The 20554-nt window shown below is 39.9% G+C and overlaps 1 protein-coding gene across 26 annotated transcripts in view; it reads right to left on the bottom strand.

Annotated features, from left to right (window-relative positions):
* Positions 1-20554, bottom strand: part of Map4k4 (mitogen-activated protein kinase kinase kinase kinase 4) — a 177235-nt gene that overhangs the window by 54508 nt on the left and 102173 nt on the right. For all 26 annotated transcript variants that reach the window (XM_008845884.3, XM_008845887.3, XM_008845889.3 and 23 more), the window contains exons 4-8: positions 13697-13822; positions 10088-10198; positions 5710-5800; positions 2807-2937; positions 409-463 (exon numbers count right to left, since the gene is read on the bottom strand). In XM_008845884.3, coding sequence (XP_008844106.1) covers positions 409-463; positions 2807-2937; positions 5710-5800; positions 10088-10198; positions 13697-13822 — 514 coding nt within the window. The remainder of the gene's footprint in view (positions 1-408; positions 464-2806; positions 2938-5709; positions 5801-10087; positions 10199-13696; positions 13823-20554) is intronic.

Raw genomic sequence — 20554 nt, 5'->3', positions numbered from 1 at the left:
ATGTATAGGAGTTTTTTGCCTGCTTGTTAAGTACACCACATGCATGCAATGCCTGAAGAGGCCAGAAGAGGGCATCGGATCCCCTGGAACTGGAGTTGGAGAAAGCTGCCAAGAGGGTACTGGAAACTGAACCCAGTTCCTGTGCAAGAACAGCCAGTGTTCATAAAGCCGAGCCATTTCTCTAGGCCCAATGAAAATATAGCCTAAAATATATCTGATGAACCTAGGGTTCCAAAAGAAAAAGTGGTTACCATGAATCCCCTTTACATCTAAAACCACACTATGTTTGTGGGCCTTTCATCTAATTGCTTCACCAGGACTGGTTCTATCCATAGCATTGTTCCTTGGATTCTTAGGGCTAGTCTGTTACACTAACAAGTGGGTTCAAAAGGAAAAGATGTTACTTACGTGGAGCACCTTCTGCCATCTCAATGGCCGTAATGCCACAAGACCAAAGGTCACTCTGCAAAATTAAAGAGCATGTTATATTGCTTATTTGTATTTCTGGATAGTCACAAAAATGAAATAAAGGCTTTCTTTGGGTGAACAAGAAGAAAGCATCTTGCCAGGAAATTAAAAGCAGGGACACATCTGTAGGAATATGCCACAAGTAAGTACAGAGGCTTTCCTCACTTTTCATATCTGACAGGCACTGGGCAAACAGTGACTGACACCAAAGTCTATCAACCAGCATTTCTTAAAATGAAAAAAAAAATTTCTAAAACAAAGATAATGGCTCTTTCATTTATTAATATGCTCATTCATGCACTACTTTAACTAACAGATCACTACTCTGTTTAAGAGTTTTCTAAATAACATACAGTGTTCGAATATAAGAAGAAGGATGGGCCTATACATTTTCTCCTCATTTTTATGAAATTTTTTCTAAGGCAAGTATGCAAAAAGGCTTTTAACCCAGAGACAATCTAATACATTACAAATATGTAACCAGACAATTCTAGAAAGCAGAACATTTTACAACAAGATCAACTTCTTTGGCAATCAGTTTCATCAAAGAAAAAAAAAAGGGAGGGAATCATAATCAATATTAAAAGAGATTCAATGGCCAAAACCTTAATACACTGTCTTGTCTGCATTGCATAGTACTTTGTTTGAACAAATCAGCTATAAGCCAATTGGGACTAATTATGGACTTTATATCGAGGAATTAATACTTTTTAAAAAGATTTTATTTTTAGGGGCTGGAGAGATGGCTCAGTGGTTAAGAACACTGGTTGCTCTTGCAGAAGACCTGGGCTCAAATCCCAGCACCCATATGGCCGCTAACAACTGTCTGTAACTCCAGTTCCAGGGGATCCAACAGCTTCTTCTATCCTCCACAGGCACTGCATGACACGGGTGCACTTATCTACACACAGGCAATACACACATACACATAAAATTAAAATAAATAAAACATTTCTAAAACAGATTTTAATTTTAATTACACATACATATGCTTGTGTGGAGGTTTGTGTATGTTAGTCCAATGTCTGTGGAATTCAGAAGAGGGTATCAGATCTCTTGGAGTTATAGGTGGCTACAAGCCACCCAACACTGAACTTGGGTCCTCTGTAAAAGTAACAAGCGTTCTTAACCATTGAGTTATCTCTCCAGGTCCAGGAATTACTTCTATTTACTTAGCCATGATACAATTTGGGGAATGTTGGAAAACGTTTTCAAACTGTACATATATAAATTAAGGAATGGAAAATTTTTTAAAGTCTGAGATCTACTTTTTAAGTATTTAATATAAATATAAAATAAAAATTCCTCTGTAGCACTGACTTAATCATCATTAATTGATTATTTGTAATAAATGCTGAAATACATTGGGGAAAATTAAAATATGAACTCAATTTTAACATCATTAAAAGGTATAATAATCACTGTAGTCCAGTAAATTAAGGAGAGAGTTCTGTTTTTCATAAATAAAACAGTCTTTATAAATCCAGTCAACCTGAGTCAGATTATCTAATTGGGTATTACACCTGGGATCAAAAATGTGAATTATGGTTTCGGGTCCCTAGAGGTCACTCTAATCTTTCCAATTCTTTTTTTCCGTCCAGAAACATATTTATTTCTTTTTATGTTCTTTTTTTTAATTGAATTTTTGTGTATTTCATTCAAGGAACATCTTAATCATCTTTATAATCCCTTCCCCATTGGCCCCCTCCTATACCCCTACCCCCCGCTGGAATTCATATATTCTGCCATTTGTGTTAAGGCCTATCATATCAAGCTAGTGTCTCCAGATGTCCCTTAGTGCAAGTTCATTCACTGAGGTCTGGTCAGCCTATCTAGAGTCCCTCCCTCTAAAAAGACCAGCTTTTCCTCATCCAGCAGTAATCAGCTGCCAATAATTCTTCAAATAAGGTTGGGGTCTGCTGTCAATTCATTTGTATAACTAATAAAAGTTGTAAAGCTCTTTAAACAAGAACATCATAATATTTCAGAGAAAGCTACTGCATATTTTGACAAGATATTAAAAAGAAACAGTATCTGATTTCAATATATTCAAACTAAAAAGGAAAGCAGGTGAGAGACTACATTTAACAGCTCATGAAGGAAACTTTCTTGCTCAGACTATTTAGAAGTAATGCATTCTTCAGTGAAAATACAAACTAAGAAAAGGGAACAAGAAGAGCAAAAAAGCATCTCAGCGCTGTTTTGGAAAACCTGCACTCAAAACAGTTCATGTGTTTCTCATTGAAAAATATCAAGTAAGTATAAGGGGTATGTAATTTATATGCAAGCCTCCCAATCCTCTGCGATGCTAACGACCCACAGAGCAGGTGCCTCTTACTCTGTAGTCATAAGTGGCGTCTGGGTTCTCATCACAGGCAATGACCTCAGGAGCCATCCAGTAGGGGGTACCTATGAATGTATTTCTCCGTCCAACCGTCCTGTCCAGCTGAGCACTCACACCAAAATCAACTGAGGAACAAACAGGAAGGAAAAGAGTCACACAATTAACAAATAAAGTAAAACACAAGGAAAAAAACCCTGTAAGGTAGAGGTGTTATAATTAACTAAAACAGCATTACTTAATGAACTGCAAAGATACCAAGACCCTATTATCAGTAGGAAGGTCCTAAGACATCTAACCCCAGCTGCTAGGGCCTTTTACATCATCATTCATGTTCAGTGCTTTTAAAGAAGCTATGTGGGTAGGGCATGGTGGCACACACCTTTGATCCCAACACTTGGGAGATAGAGGCAGGTGGATCTCTATGAGATCAAGGCCAGCTTGGTCTATATAGTAGGTCCAGTACTGGTGGGGGTATAAGGAGACCCTGTCTCAAAGAGACAAAAAAAAAAACCCAAAAGCCAAAAAACCCCACAACAGTAAAAAGCCATGTGTGCCAGCACAAATTAAGGAATGCCCCACGTTCAGGAAAATGGACCTAAGGCCCACTGACTTAGCTCCGTAATATGTTAGAACTAAAGTACTAACATTTTCTTGGATGAACAAAGTGAAAGGTTCTGGTTAGGCAGAGCCACTTGTAAAGCTCCTCCATTAACTTTTTTCTAGATTCTTGCTGTCCCTGATCTCAAAGCTGATTTTGCATATAGCCCCCACCCCCCAGCACTACATAAATAATGAGAATGCAGACCATACAAAAGGCCAACAAGGTGGCTTAGTAGTGTTCCTGGGGATCCTGGTTCCTCCAAGAGGCGGGGCCTACCCGCATCTCGAGAGGGGGCATTTACTGACCTGGGGAGAGACTGTGGGCCCAAGATGCGTGGGCAAAAGTTAACGGAGACTGTGGGTAGGCACAGAAGCAATCTGGAATGGTGGCAGCCTGCCACGCAGAGCTGGGTGCTAGGTGCTGAGTGTTAGTCTCTGTAAGTTTCTCCATCCCCCCCCAAGATATAAACTATAATAAATTCACATAGAAATATGTTATATGGTTTGTCTGATAGCACAGGAGACCCCACAAGCACTCTGGCAACAGTAGGTAAAAGAGCTTGCCATCCAAGCCTGATGACCCGAGTTTGATCCCTGGTACCCATGAAAAGGTAGAAGTAAAGAACTGACTCCACAAGTCGTCCTCTGACACACGTGTGCCTTTGTCACCCCCCCACACACACATATCATGCATGCATATGTATGTACACAATACACAGAAAACATTTCCCTGGAGCACTTGGGACTTCGGACGATTTTTCAGTGACTTCCCACCCAATTTAGTGACGATGGCGATCAAAAAGAAAGTTCAAGGAAACAAGGCAAAGGTGACAGAAAACTCACATTGATAGATGTTTGCCCATCAGTAACTGCTCCCATTATCACTGGCCACACATAGCCATGAACCCAGCAGGAGTACAGAACAGAAGAAGCTCACACAACCGGGTCTACCAAGTGCTGAACAATTGACAGGGGTCATGCATTCCAGCTCTGTGTACACAACAAGTTCAGGAAACAAGTGGGCCAGGAGGCGAGCTTACTTGTTCACTACTCTTGAACACAGACATGACAAAAGTCAGAGCAAAAAGCTTAATCAAGTTTCTCAGCAACTTGGTCAGCAATAGCAGCTAATGACTACTGTGGGGTATCATGGGTTCAGTGTCATGAGGCCAGTGTGCGGAAAACACAGCTCCCTTATTTATCTGGAGGAGGACAACTCAAGTGCTCCAAGTTAGCTCTACAGACTGGTCGTAGGGCATTTTCTTGATTGGAATTGATGCACGAGGGCCCAGCCCACTCTGGGCAGAGCCTTCCCTAAGCTGGTGGGCCTACGCTACAGAAGGCAGAGGAAGACAAGCCTGCAGCAAGCTAGGGAGCAGCATTCCTCCACTGCTTCCCGCTTCAAGTTCCTGCCTGGAAGCTAAAATAAGCCTCTTCCCCCTCAGTTCCTTTTGGTCCTGGGTTTATCACAACAGTAGAAAGCAATGGAGAACAGTACTATAAAAGCCCAAGACAGATCAGAGGGCCAGAGAATGCCCCAGAAGGAAAAAAGTGCAGCTTCAAAACTGAGGTTCCCAAAAGGAGAACAAAGGTTTTGGGGCAAGTTCTAAGAAGTAGGGGAAAACAAAAGAAAGGAATGACAGTGGCTGAAGAAGTAGTGAAAAAGGTCAGGAAAACGAAGCAGGAAACTAGCAGGGCCAGATCCCACTGCTATTTATGATCCAGGTTAAGAAATGTGGATTTTTTTTTTTTTTACCAGAGTGAAACAGGAAGTTATTAAGAGTCTCTCTTTTGTTTTTGCTTTTTGGTTGTTTGGGTTTTGTTTGTTGTTGTTTTTTGTTTTTGTTTTTGTTTTTTTTTTGCCTTTGACAGGGTATCCCTTTATAGCCCAGGCTAGCTTGGAACTCACAGCCCTCCTGTTTCAACCTCCCAAGTGCTGGGATTATGGCATCATGTAGGGTGTTTAAGCAAGAAAGAGAACTGGTCTGACTTAATATTAGTAGAAAGCTGCAGGTATACCACAGTAATAAGGCCCTAGTTTTGATCCTCAGCACCATAAAAAACATTAATTAAAACATATTAAAACAAAATGAAAATCAGTTTGGCTGCTACATGAAGAAGAAAGCAGAGACAGAAGCCTAGGGCTGGCTGAGCTTAAGCCAGGCCTCATGCTCATTCATAGAACAGAAATCGCAAGCATGGGTGACAGAATGAACTTTTAGCTACATGTTAAAGGAGCAAGGAATGCTGCTGGCTTGCACCGCCAGCATTAAATCATACCACAACCAGCCACATACCAAGTTTCACCTCCGCGTTCTCAGTCAGGAGGACATTTTGGCCCTTGATATCCCGGTGAATAACGTGATGAATATGAAGATGTGCCAGTCCCTGAGAAGAAAATCAGACTGAATTTTAGCTCTTTCTTCTTATAATTAGACAGTCAAAAGCACACCTCTTATAATAAAGTGCACATGTGAGCCAAGTTTTTGCAAATCCATATTTAGAACATAACATTTATCCTTGGTGCATTCCCAGGAAGGCACTGTCAGCCTTGCCACACACGCAGAAATCAGGGGCAGGGTTCTCACATATAACCATCTTCTAGCTGTACTTCTGACATAAGCTTTAGATTGCTACCTGCAATTTCTCTGCTATAACTGGTGCTCCTTGTATATAAGATGGCTCTTTTCCCATGCCAAAGTTCTGGGTAACCCTGCAAGCCTATCTGAGTTAGACATTTCCCAGAGAGAAAGCAAAGCGATTTGGAAAGGGGCTTAGAAATCGGGCCTTAAAATGCTAGTTTTTCTTCTCATTGCATAGGGACAGACTTCTAAATGCCGACCAACTCCACTTCCACCCCAAGTGTAAAAAAACAATTCTGCCAAGCAGAATAGCCTTGTTGTAATATTCTTCTTTCCTAAGAAAACAAACCCTCTTGGGCATATAGCATTTTTTATGATCTCGTATCTAGAACGAGCCCAAGAGCATCTCTTATGAAAGCTGGTAGAAAAACGCAAGTTGTAAGCAAATGTGATTTAAAAGACATCAGTGCAGCACTCCCGCAACTCATTTACTTTTCTGTCCTTTGCTGGAGAAGCTAAATCCCATAGCTTGTCTCCTTAAGACACAAACAACCTATCTATTCTACAATGTCTCAATATCATAAGAGCAAGTTACAGGTAAGGGTTTGATTTTTCTGTTTAAAATAAAATTGAGAGATAGACAGGCTTACTATATAGCCCAGGTAGGCTACCTTTGAACTTGAGAACCCTCAGCTTCCAAAGTGCTGGGATTACAGGCCTGTACTATCATGTCCAACCTCCTGTTGATTTTTTCTGGGGTTTCAATGTTACTCTCATTACTTTGTATGACATGAAGTAAAGACAAGAGCAGTTCTAAATCACTATTTTTTCAAACATAGTGGGGGTTCTACATTCATTTACTAATCTGTTTATGAAACAAGATATGGCTTAAATGATAGTTGTCTACTCCTTATAACACAAGATACACAGTGTTATGTCACAAAGTCTGGGAAAAGCTGAAAACAGACACCCCTCTAAGGGTCTAAGGAGGAAGAAAGTACCTTTTCTTAAAGCATGCTGTAACATCGAACACCAGAAAGAAAAGCCAAAATGAAGTCACTTAATTCTTATACAATCCCTACTTCTACTGCTTCAGTTCATTTTGGTTTCCTAATTTACACGGACCTTCCTTCTTATTCTTGGCATCTTAGCAACAAACACAACCATCCTTGACTTCTTAAACAGGTGTAGCCTGTGTGCAATTCTGTTCACCAGCAGTAAAGGCATGAAACCATGCCTACTTCCAAATCCCTACTGTGTAAGGATCACTGCTTCTGCTCAGAAAACAGCTCTGTCATGTCAGCTACCTTGAGGTATGATTATTCAGAACAAACAAAACAACCAAAAATAATGCATTTTTCTAGTATGCAGTACCTTGTAAAGCAAACCTGAACTTAGACTACTATTATTCCTCCTTGGTGATAAAAATATCGAGTCCAAATCTATTCAGTAAACACCCTATTCTAGACCAACTGAAACAGTGTTTCAAAACTATAAAACATTTTTCTTTACAGTGTATTCATTTGAGGAAACAAAATGCAACAGTCAAAGGTCACCCTTCAACTTCGGTTATGGAAAGCCCTAAGCTCTCATCTACAATATGAAAGAATGCTTTCTGCCCAAATGAGAAATATTGCTTAGAGTGTGAACAAAGATGAGGCAGGAAGAATATCCTTGCTCTGCTGGCAACCCTTGTGGCCCGTGCAGTTTCAGTAGGCTAGCCCAACAGAGTGCTTCTGGCCTCTACTGTCTATATACTTGGGACCTTCGCCCTGTCTTCTCTAATATCGACTAAAGAATGAGGAAAAGCTTCCTGCCTATAGAAACCTGCTACAGCCAACCATGCCTGAGAACCCAGGTGATCCACGGGGTGGCCTTTTATGGAGTGGCCTTTTACCTGACACCTCCCCCTCCATCTCTCTATCTTGCTTTCTCTACCATAACAAACACCTATCAGCACAACTGGGTGCTTTGTTTTTAATTAAAACTTTTGTCATAGGAAGAGATGGCTTGTAGGTAGAGAGAGCATTTATTTCAGATGCTCAATGAAATGAAAAAGATTCCCAACATTTCAAAAAGATGTCCATTCACCCATCACACCGACTAGGAGCCACAAACATCTCAGGCTGCTTTGTGTTGCTCCTTGAGGTTAATGACGACAAAATGCTCAAATATACAGATTATACTTGATAAACTATTTTTTCCCTAGATATATAAAAATTTGTAAATCATCTTTGATGTCTAATAGATTTTATGCCTAGGACATTATGCTAAAAGGATAGACTTGTCTGCTTCAGAAACCTAGTTACCAGGACCCTGTCTACACCCAAAATCCTAAAACACAGAAAGCTTTTCAAAAGCAGGAGGCCCACACATCTGAAACCACTATACACAAAAAGGTATGTGTATCCAAAACAGAATAGTATCAGTGAAGCTCCTCAAACTAGTTCTAGTACCCAGCCTTAACCTGCTGTCACATCCCATCTGTCATCACTAGATTGCTTTCCAGTAGTTTAGTTTCTTACTTTTATGCTCGATGTTCTACAGTATCCATAATAAAGGATAAAAGCTTGATATTTTAATAATAACATATATATGATTATAAAAGTACAGTTCTCCTATCATCAGACTCTACTACACATCGGCCTTTTGAAGACACTATTTTCAAGGGCTTCATAAAATATATGAACAAAAAAGAAATTAAGCATTTCTCTGGGAATTTCAGATGACAGTTTTGAGACTTGCAGTTTTCTATGACTATTGAATATAAAAGTAAATTTAATTATGATTAGAAATGTGGTGAGTTGTAAAACTTTTAATTAGTGGGAAAACAGAAGAATAGGATTTAAGTTTAAATTCAGTATTTATTGTTAAATGAGGATAAGCAAGGCAGCCAACCAATTTAAGATTGCAACTTAGGGGTGAAGGGAAAAACTGTGATGGTAGAACACAGGAAAGAGATCCCCTAGCAGCTCACATGCAACTTTTCAAACATGAAATCCTGCAGGGCCTGGTGGTGGATGTCTTTAATCCCAACCCTATGGAGGCAGAGGCAGGTGGATCTCTGTGAGATAGAGGCCAGTCTGGTCTACACAGCAAGTTTCCCAGGCCAGCTGAGGCTACAGGAAGACCCTGTCTTAAACAAACAACAACAAAACACACACACACATACACAACCAGAAATTAAACAAATGTGAAATCCTTAACGCTCTTGTTTGCTGTCAGGACAGCTTTAGCACTGAATCATTTAGTGGCTACTAAAAATCTTCAGTTCAGAAAGTTATTCTGAACTCATTGGCCAGCTTTGCAATTGCCTGTAAAAAACATTGAACATTCGCACTTTCTTTTATAAATATTTCAAAAGGTTCTAACAGCTAATTGCAAAGTCGATAAGATGATTTTGAAATCCAACACTCAATACTGTTAGTATTGATCTGTAAGCTTATACCGAAGTTGCCTTTAAAAACAGTTCAAGATAATTTTTCTCCTCTTCACTCCAATTTTCTTTTAAATGTGGAAGGCAAGCTGCCATTAGGTACTACGTGAAAACCTCAAAGACAAATTCAGAGAAACACAGAAGAACTACAGTTGTCCTTTGGTTTATCTGGAGACTGGTTCAAGGATAACCCCAACCTCTTTTATGTAAGAAACCTGAGCATCCCCAAGTTCCTTATATAAAATGGTATAGTATTTGTATATAATCTACACACATATCCTTCTATATATGTTAAGTCATCTTTATAATATTATAAATGCTATGGAGTTGTTATGTACTATTTATGAAACAGAGACAAAGAGAAAAAAGCCCACATATTTTGTACAGAAGCAGTGTTTTCAGTTATTTTCCCTCCATAGATACTGAGCTCTCAGACAGGAAGGGCAACAATTCTTGCTTAAGTCTACTTCTTCACATAGTTGCAAGAGTCAAAATACAATGCAGAATAAACTACCAAACTAGCTATAGAGAAGCCTTAGTTTTCACAACAGTAATTATCTCTATATAGCACTAGGCAAATAAATACTCAGGACTAAAAAACTGCAAACAGAAGCACAGGACCCCAGTCTAGGGCACTGCAGCCCCTGCTTTCCTTACCCTCAGGATTTCTCTGGAGATGTAAGCAATCCAGTCTTCTTTGAGTGTGTTCCCTTTGGTGTTCTTCACAAGGTCTGTGATGGAGCCAGCTCCACAAAACTCCATAACCAGCTATGGGGCAGACAAGATACATTACAACTAACATCCCAGGTTGTAGTACATATTCAAGAGAACTCAGGATGTGCAGACCTGTTGCCTACCTTTCTCAACACCTAAGCACAGACATGATCATTTGGGAAGCAACCAAATAAAAGCTGGTTGTTTTGTTTGCTGTGTGCGTGTGGTCCAGAAGATGGAAAATGCCTGAGGCTCATGGACATGGCAATGTGGCAATTTTGAAGTCTTCCTTCCCTCCCCCCTAAGCACAAGATCATGGGAAGAGCTCTTTGCCCTTCATTACTACTAAATCATCAGAAATCTGATTTCCAGTATTCCTTGAATGTTCTTTCTCATTTTATTTCCAAGGTGTCTTATTTTTTATACACTGTGGTCTTCAAACTATTTCACAATGTTTCACATTAACTGGGTTTAATTCAAAAGGGAACTCATACTTTCAAGTAATTATATAGTTTTGAAAATGTATTTTTATAATATCTAAATGTTTAAAAAATATGATAGCAACTATATTTGTCAAGTTCCTAGAAAAAGAACTGTTCTAAAATTTTAAGTGTGATTAGATTTAAGCCACAGAAAAATGGTCAATTCCTCCTACTTCCTTCCCTTCTCTTTCTTCCCCTTCCTCTCCCCCTCTCCCCCTTCCCTTTTTTTCTTTGTCCTTCTCCCCCTCCTTCCTTCCCTCTCCCTCTGCCCAAGCATGTGTTGGGTTTGCAGGAGAACGTTCCCCACAAGTTCATGTGTCTGAACACTTGATCCCTAGCTGGCAGCTCAGTGTGGAAGGTTATGGAACCTTTAGGAAGTGGAGTCTTGCTGGAGGAAGTATGTCACTGGGGGTGGGCTTTGGGGCTTTACAGCCAGGCCCTATCTCCTGTTTTCTCTCTGCTTCTGGACTGCTGGTGCAGTGTGACAGAGGGTCTCACACTCCTGTAGCCATGCCTTCCCTCTCCTGATGGACTGCATCCCCTCCAGACGAGTACTCCAAAATAAACCCAGTTCTCTCTTAAGTTGCTTTTGTCAGGGGACTTGACAATACAGTGTGTGAGCTAGGGACTGAACCTATACACAATTTTATCTTTACATGTGTGTGCATGTTCATGTGTGTAGGAGTACATATGCATATGGAGGCAGTCACCATCCACCCTTTTTGGGGGGACAGGGCCTCTATACATGTTTGCATGTGTATGGATGTGTATGTATGTATATGTGGTTTTATTTATCAGTAAGGCATTCTAGGATCCACAAATGAGGAAAATCAAGCAGTGTTCGTCTTTCAGCATCTGACTTACTTTGCTTAACAGGATCATCTCTAGTTCCATTCATTTTCCAGAAAGTGACATAATTTCATCCTTCTTTATAGAGCTAAAAACAGCTCCACTGTGTATATCTACCAAATTTTCTTCATCCATTTATCTGCTGATGGACACTTAGTCTGGTTGTACAGCATGGCTATTGTGAACATTGCTGCAATAAACATGTATGTGCTGGCATCTCCTCGTAGTCTGATATGTTAGTCTTTCAGGTAAATACTTACAACTGATATAGTTGGGTCATGCAGTATTTACATATATTTTTCATGTTATAAGGAACTGTGTACTAATTTCCATAGTGGCTGAACAATTTCCATTCCACCAACAGAATCTAAGTGTTCCTTTTCCCCACATTCTCACTACCATTTGTTATTGTTTTCTTAAGAAAAGCCATCCTGACTAGGGTGAGATGAAATATTACCTTAGTTTTAATTTAATGTTCCTGATAGCTCAGAATGCTGAGTGCCTTTTCATGTTTGTGGGTGATAAGCGTTTCACTGGAGAACTATCTTTTCATTTCATTAGCCCATCTACTGATTGTGTTGTTTATTTTCTGATTTCTTTTATATTTTAGATATTAATCCTCTGTATGGTATATAGCTAGCAAAGACTTTCCTCCCATTCTACAGACCAGCTTGAATTTCAGGTGCACATTAAGATTTTTTTTTTAATATTTTATTTTTATTTTTTTGGTCTTTTTGAGACAGGGTCTCCCTGTAGCCCCAGCTGTCCTGGAACTCACTATGTAGACCAGGCTGGCCTTGAACTCACAGAGATCCGCCTGCCTCTTTATTTATTATTCTTATTTTATGTGTATGAGTGTATTGCCTGCATGTATGTGAGTGCACCCGTGTCATGCAGTGATGAGGAGGTCAAAAGAGAACTTCGGATTTCCCTGGAACTGGAGTTAAGGATGGTTCACAGCCACCATGTGGGTGCTGGGAATTGAACCCAGGTCCTCTGTAAGAGTAGTCAGTGCTCTTAACCGCTGAGCCATCTCTTCAGCCCCACATTAAGGTTTTTAATCCATTTTTAACTGATTTTTGTACAGGGTGAAAGATAGCAATCTAGCTTCATTCATCTCTAAGTGAATATTGTTTTCCCAGCATCATTGATTAAAGAAGATATTCTCCAATGTATGCTTTCTGGCATCTTTGTCAAAATTCAGTTGCTAGCATCTTGTGGATTTACTCCAGGGTCCTTTATTCCAATTCATTCGCCTTCATGTCTGTTTGTAAGCCAATACCATGATGGTGCAAACATTTCCCATACTGGCCTTTTCAAAATCATTAGAAACTTCCCAATTTATCTTCTTGCCTTAATAAATTCAATGCCTTCAGTCTAACTAATGTGATAAACATAGATCTAACAGTCTCACAGTCACCATCACCATCTTGAACATAAATGTGTTTTTAAAAGGTAAAGTTGAATGCTGGGTGTGGTGGTGCACGCCTTTAATCCCAGCACCCCAGAGGCAGAGGCAAGCAGATCGCTATGATTTCAAGACCAGTCTGGTCTACACAGTGAGTTCCAAACCATCTGGGACTACAGGTAGACCCTGTCTCAAAAGCCAAAGGAAAAAAAATAAAGCTGAATGTGTCAATTCAGGAAATTTCCTTGGAAGTTAATGTTTTTAATGAACTACTGTCATTAATATTACTTATAAAACTTTACTTTCTTGAGATCTGCCTCTTGTTTCCAGGTGATTTTTTAAAAAGATAAATTTATTGAGCTTGCCTATTAAAAGTTTCCTATAAAATTTTTTCTTAGTATTTATTTTTATTTCATGTATCTGAGTATTTTGCTTGCATGTATATAAATACTCCACATGCATGCAATGCCTGCAGAAACCAGAAGGGGGTGTCAGATTCCCTGGAACTCAAGTTACAGACAGTTACAGGACAACAAGTGGGTGGCTGGGAACCAAACTGGGTCCTCTGCAAGAGCAGCCAGGGCGCTTAATTGCTAAGCTACCTCTCCAGCCCCCAATTTTATCATCTCACTTTCAAGTTCCTACATCTTGCTATTTGGCCACAGTCTTTGAGAAGCTGTCACAGACATAGGACAAAGAAACTACAGCCCTTTCCCTTCCTTTTCTCCCCCATTTTCCCCATGAAGTGCTTCATGCCATGATAATACAACCACAGACAGAAAGCACACCATGGGCTCACAAATATCCACCTACCCAGAGTTGGTCATCGTGTCCTGGAGGGCTCTTTTTAATGAAAGCACCATAATATGTTGCAATATTTCTATGATGAGAATACTTCTTCAGCATATTTATCTCCAGTTTGATTTCTTCCTCTTCATCCTTAACAAAAATATAAACAACATTTGTGGCTTTTGGATGATTGGATTTCCCCCAAACACATGCAACAATGAAAGATGGAGATGCACACATTCTTCATTCTCAGCTCACCCTTTGGAATGTGACCACAGGAAGAGACATCAGAGATAATAAGCATGAGAAACAGCAGGATGGACAGCAGGAGAGGTTTAGTCTGCTCCTCCACTAGCTGTGATCTCAAGTCATTCACCCCAAATTCTCTGGGCTACAGTTTGCTCGTGAGACAGAAAAAAAAGTGACTGACACTATTTCAACTAATCATTAGGAAAGGCCATTTCTTCCTTAGAAAGGATTTGTGAATATAAATCATCAGCCACTTAAGACAAGAAGTTTGCAAGGCAGTGGGCAGATGATTTAACACAGGACAACAAGGGAACAGTGGAGCCCCCAGTGCCACAACTCACACAGAACAAGGCTCTACTCAGGTGAGACCAGCAGACCCAGGGGGGAACCCTCTATAAACACATTGTTCCAGGCTTATGTTCTTTTTGTGCCTCTTGTAGTGAAATAAGTTGAGCAGAGGAAGAAAAGCAGAACCTGTGTGAGAAGATGGGTAGAGGATGAAGGAAGCACACAGGGATAAAGGTAGGTTAAAAAAAAGGTAAGCTGTCCTGTGAATGATGCTACTGAGAAGCCTGCAGTCTCCACCTCTCTCCTACACACTTGGGAAGAAAATACAACATGGGCATTCTATTCTGTTGCCCACAACATACACTGACAAACTTCCTGCAAAAAAATAAGGTTAAGGAAGATTTGTAAGTATCAACCTAATAAAAGACAATCAGAATTAAAGTGAGGAAAGAGAATGTGTAGGAAAAAACAAAAATCAGCTGTGGAAAGCACAGTGTGCGATTTTTGGGATAAATCTCTAGAATTCTTTATGTTGTGCATATTTCCGAAAGGAAAAGATGACTTGATCTCTAGAGCGTCCTTGTATTTCTGCATTGACACACTCACTCCACACAGGTTTTCTTCTCGCCATGAAGACAGGGTTTTTGAGTGATCTACAGGTGTGTACCCATGCATGTCCAATAAAAAGCAAGAAAGTAAACACACACTGAGAGAGAGAGAGAGATTGACTGATTGATGGTACTACTTGCTTTACCCTAGTATCTCTAGAACCTTTCTTAGGTCATACAGAGGAAAAGAAGTTTGTCTTATAAATATTATGCTTTAATATAAAAGATAAATATCTTTAATTAGATATTAAAGGTGAGACCAAATGGAGAAAGAATAAAAGAGTAAAGAAAAATTTCAGTCACACACTTTGCTTTAGAAACTAATGCTTAGGGAGTCATCCTAAAGCAGTGACTCTACAGATGGCAGCTCTCCTACTTGGTGTAAGTACTAAGAGATACAGATACTGGAAGTTTCACAGACACTTGTTACATTGATAGGTGATGACTACAAACACAGCGGCAGAGTCTGTGACCAAGCCCAGAGTATACGATTCTCCTGTAGAGAAGAAAATCACATCAAATGCTTATCTGCTCAGTCAGTGACCCAAACATGGCCATCTTCAAAGTGGCAACGAAAAATGAGATAGTAACTAAGGTTACTTAATTCTAAATAAAACCAGCATTTAGCCTGACTTAAAAAAAAAAAAACCCACTTCCATTTGAATTCTTTTTTCAAAAGAACTTTATACTAAAACAAAAAAGAATGATTTTTTTTTTAAATTAACACATAGCAGAAATAAGTATATCCCTAACAAAACTAGAAAGCTCAATTCATGAATAATTTTATTTGTACCCTTTATCGCTAGGTGCACATTCATATGCATACAATAACATTCATGGGCATGGGATGATAGTGACCTCACTGGCAGGGGACATTTGGGTCTGCTTACAAAAGATATAATGTTGCTCCTGGGACAAGACCCACCACTAAACTTATGTTCCAAAGAGCCAAACATTCCACTTTCCTTCTGTTCACTATAGCTAGATGATCAGCAAGTGAACTAAAGGTTTGATCTATTTTTATCCAAAAATCAATAAACATACAGAGATTTGGGATATAATAAAGAGGACATGTACTAAAACAAAACAAGAAAAAACACCCAAGTTGAATTATAGTAGGAAAAAATTAAAATGTTAATTATGATTTTATAGTTCAATCAGCCAACCAATCACTTCACTGGTTTATGATTTTTACCAGAATACAGAGACTTTTATCTGTTTATTCCTCACTTCCTACCTTCTTCCACTTTCCATACTAGCTAAATTATTCTCAGGGCCACTATTCTACCACACTATGCCAATGGGTTTCCTTCCTGACAGAGAGTAAATGCTGCCTACAGTTCTCCCAGAAGAAACTTCCTGAACAATGATTAAGGACCATGACATAGTCTGAACAAGTTTCAGGGTGCTTTCTCCCCTTAGTGATAGAAATAAATCCTAACATCTCACGGTTCATCATTTGAGGAACTGATAAGAGTCCATGGGCACTTGATGTTTTCATAACCCACAAAAAGCAAGCACATTTTGAAATTCTTAGAGGCTAAAATTCAGGTCTGTCCACTGGTATGAAAACCCTAAGTATGCATATTGGGAAATATGATCGATAGATTTTCATGCTTTTGCTGAATCTAAAATGTCTCTGGGCAGAGGCACACTATTGCATTCTGTAACTATGATGCACCATAAACAAGACTTACACTGTGATGCCTTCAAAATTAGGTTACAAACTGAATATGGCGGAGCATGCCTGGGAGATCGAGGCATGAAGATCACGCAAGTTTGTGGGCTCATAATGGGACTCTTATCGCAAAAAGACAAGACTGTACTACATCTTTGAACCAATGAAATACAAGGACTTAAGTACAATCAAATCTGACAAGTGCTTTTCTATATGCCTGAAACATCATCTAGGAATAGAGTGATCAGATTCATGTCACTTGCCAAAGTGAATCTCAGGTCTTAAGTAGTCAAATTCTGAGACATATGAAACTCAACTACAAAAAAATACTAAGAGGAAATCCTACTCTTCTTTCAAAATCACTGTTTTAGGATGAAGTGTATAGACACTCTGAACACTGCCTCAATTGCTCTTATACTTTTAGAATAGGTCACTATTAGAACACACCTTATAAAATAAAAAAGCATTCAGTATTACTAATTGTCATTTACTATCTAATTATTAATCCTTGGTGAAAATGCATCAGAAATATGAAATCTGCCAATAGCTTTGAACCAACTACAGCTAGAATCTTAATTATAATTAATGTTTACTATACAGTATTTTACATTGTCTTTACACTAGAATAATAATGAACCAAGCTTTGAGTTCCAATTTCCCTTTGATCACTAGTTTCAAATACATTTACTGGTCGTGTTCCAAGATTTCATATACACATACATACCACTATCACCAGAGCAAACACCTCATTTAGCAGAAGATAACATCAATAAACAGTCTTGGGACTGAAATTTTAAAGAAACAACAAATTCCACATATGAAAAGGAAGTTGAACTGGCAGAACTACATGAAGGAGTCACACATCCCGTATGTCTAGTCCAGACTCCAAACTACTGTGCCCTTCATATTCTTTAGATGATCACAAATGGACTGATTTGAAGGATGGGGTGGGGGCTTCTTGGAATAGAAGGGAAGAAGGTTCTTCTGGTTTCCTCCAATGGTGAGGCAGCTGCCAGCCCCTACGTCATGATTTAATGCAGCTGGTGCCAATTAGCATTTTGGCCTCTGACCAGCAGGAGCAAACGCCCATAGAGAAGGTCTTTGTCTGGAGCGGGGTTTTGACTAGCAGTTGAGTTTTCAGATGGCTCCATGGCTGTCAGAGGATGGAGGGGGGAAGAACATCTGCACAGTGTTAATTTTCACAAGCAGCTATGGGTTTGTAAATGAATTAAATGGCAAGCACTGCCCACTTCACCATCTAAGCACACAGAGGTACAGATTATCAGAGTTTGGTGGTTTCTTTAAATGTCCCCTTAGTTCTGCAATTTATTTGCAGTGTGTTGAGTAGTATAGGAAAGAAAGTGCGCTACACTGAGCTAACAGTTCCAGTCTTTTGGTGCCCCCTATTTTTACTTTTTTATATTTTATTTACTATTTTTAACTACTTATGTATATGAGTGTATTGCCTGCATGTAAGTGTACCCATGTCATGCAATGCCCATGGAGGTCAGAAGAGGGTGTTGGATCCCCTAGAACTGGAATTACTAGCCGCCATGTGGGTGCTGGGAAACAAACCCAGGTCCTCTGTAAGAGCAGCCAGTGCTCTGAACTGCTGAATCATCTCTCCAGCCCTGCCCACCCCCATTTTAAAATCCTTCTTATCTGAGTTCTCAAATTCCACTGATGGTAGTAACTGTATGATGAGACAGGCAAACCTCAGAAACACCAACTGGGACCCAAGAGGACTAGGTGCTGGAGCCATCTTTCCAGCTGACTAGCTGACCTCTTCGCAGAATTACATATCACAGTGACAGCTGAACTAATAGGGAAGAGCTAACCATGATTTTTTTTTAAAATATTAAATCACACTTAGAAGAAAACCTCAATTGAGTGCACAGGCTGGACCATGTGAGAAATGTTATCCCACAAGACGAATATTTTTGTGACCTCAGGTACTTCTATGTTGATCTGAAAGTTCTGAACTCGGGACTTGACAAGTAACTGGGGAGGCAGCAGCTGCAGGTGCCAGAGGAACGGTGGCAGTAGTGGATCTCAGCTAGGAAAGAACGGGCAGGAATGGCTGTGGGGGAACTTAAAATGTAACTCCTGTAAGATGTCTCATCTGTGGCTATGAAGATGTGAAAACAGTAAACACCAAAAAAAGCGAACCAGCTCCTTGACCATGAAAAGGAACACACTCCATTCATCTGTCTCTTTAGGCAAAAGTGAAAAGTGGCTTTCTCTGATACTGATGTTCCTCTAGTAAGAAATTCAAGCCAGCAAGTAAGCGTTGCCTCTGTTTGCTGCACAGAAGCCACAATGTTCTTCCTTAAACACGGGTATAATCATGTGGACAGAGTGATGGGGATAGGAAAATAGCAGAAATCAGTGTAACTGAAATTATGACCCCTCCCGTGAGCCTGGAGCTGCAGTACCCTCCCGTGAGCTGGAGCTCTGGTCCCCTCCCATGAGCCAGAGTTGTGGTCCCCTCCTGTGAACCTAGAGCTGTGGTCCCCTCTGTGGGCCTGGAGCTGAGGCCCCAACCATGAGCCACAGTTCCACACTCCTCCCCTGGTGGGCTGATGGTGGAGCAAATACTTCCCGATGTTGGGAAGCAGTTTCAGCCTTCTCTTGAATGGCTGCATCCCCTACAACCTCCTCCCCCAAGCTCCCAGGTTGCCCATGGCAGTGGCTTTGCCTGTGTTAGACTTTCCTGGGGACAGGGGAGGAATTTAGTCTTGGGAGGTCTGATTCGCAAGAATGGACTTCCCACCTCCCTTTATGGCCCACTATGGTCTTGACTCCACACATGGTCCTATGCACCCAGGCTTTAATGTTGGACCTTTCTTATTTCTAGGCCCCAAGAGGTTTTCCATCATTTTTCTATTACTTTTCTACAGTCCCAGTGTACCTTCACCTGTGCCCTACAGAAAATGCAAATCATTTAAATGAACTTCTGGAGAGAAAATCATAGTATGGGACATTAAAAAATTTTCCAAAAATTAAATTACAATAAATCTTCAAAAAATAAAAACTTAAAATTAAAAAATTAATTAAAAAAAGAAACATAAGAGCGACAAAAATAATCTACAGATACCAAAACAACTGGTGAGGAAAAATAATTACATTAATATGTAACTCAGTAATAAGACAATGTATTCTGTGCCAGATTTCTTAGCAGCGGTGCATGGAGTACAGCACCACCACACACTCGCACTCTGCTGCTCCTCTGAATATATCCTGGGACATGTTCAGAATGCAGTAAATATCACTGCTAATACTAAGTACTATGTCTATGTTATTAGAAAAATTTCAAAGAAATATGGTGCTACTATTTAAAATGTGAAATTTTGAAGGATATCAGAATAAAAAGTTTTTTTCAACAGAATTGACATGATCTACTTCAAATGGGCAAACGAAAGTAAAAACTTCCCTAAGTTTTAAACAACATAGGTTGACGCTATCCTATCTTAAACCTACTGTTTTAACCACCTTACCACCCAATCCAGCAATGAGAAAGCACTGCAAAACAGTTCTTTAGAGCAAAGTAAAAAAATATAGAGATCTTTTTCTTTAGATCATTAAAAAGGTAAACGATTAAAACACTGTTTAGCTATTAATCATAATATAGAACTTCAAGGCTGTCTCCTATATAAACATTTCACAAAGCTGTGATAAAAGTCATTTTGGTCTAAAAACTGCTCGCTGACTTGGTATTACGTTCGATAACGCACTCTTCCTCCCTCTATTCTGAAGTCACAGGCATACTTGCAGAAGGTAGCAAAGAGGCTATGAAACTCTGGGGTAGAGAGATCTGGGAGAAGGGCCTCACAACACTACAGCTGCTCTCTGCCAGCAGACAAGTGACGTCACTCCCTAAAAAACACCACAGCCCTCCCTTCTCCCGGGAACCTAATCTCCGGGCAATGTGAATGACCATTAAGCACAAAATTGGTACAAGTTGACCAGGAGTCTCCTGAGGCTGGCCAAGTCAGAACAATTGTAGATCTCTCACAGAAGACAAGGAACAGAACACACTTGCCAGAAAAAGGACCACCA

The sequence above is a fragment of the Nannospalax galili genome, unplaced genomic scaffold, assembly GCF_000622305.1.
Source record: "Nannospalax galili isolate Female #2095 unplaced genomic scaffold, S.galili_v1.0 scaffold182, whole genome shotgun sequence".
Classification (NCBI taxonomy): Eukaryota; Metazoa; Chordata; class Mammalia; order Rodentia; family Spalacidae; genus Nannospalax; species Nannospalax galili.
This window is presented reverse-complemented; position numbering and strand designations above follow the sequence as displayed.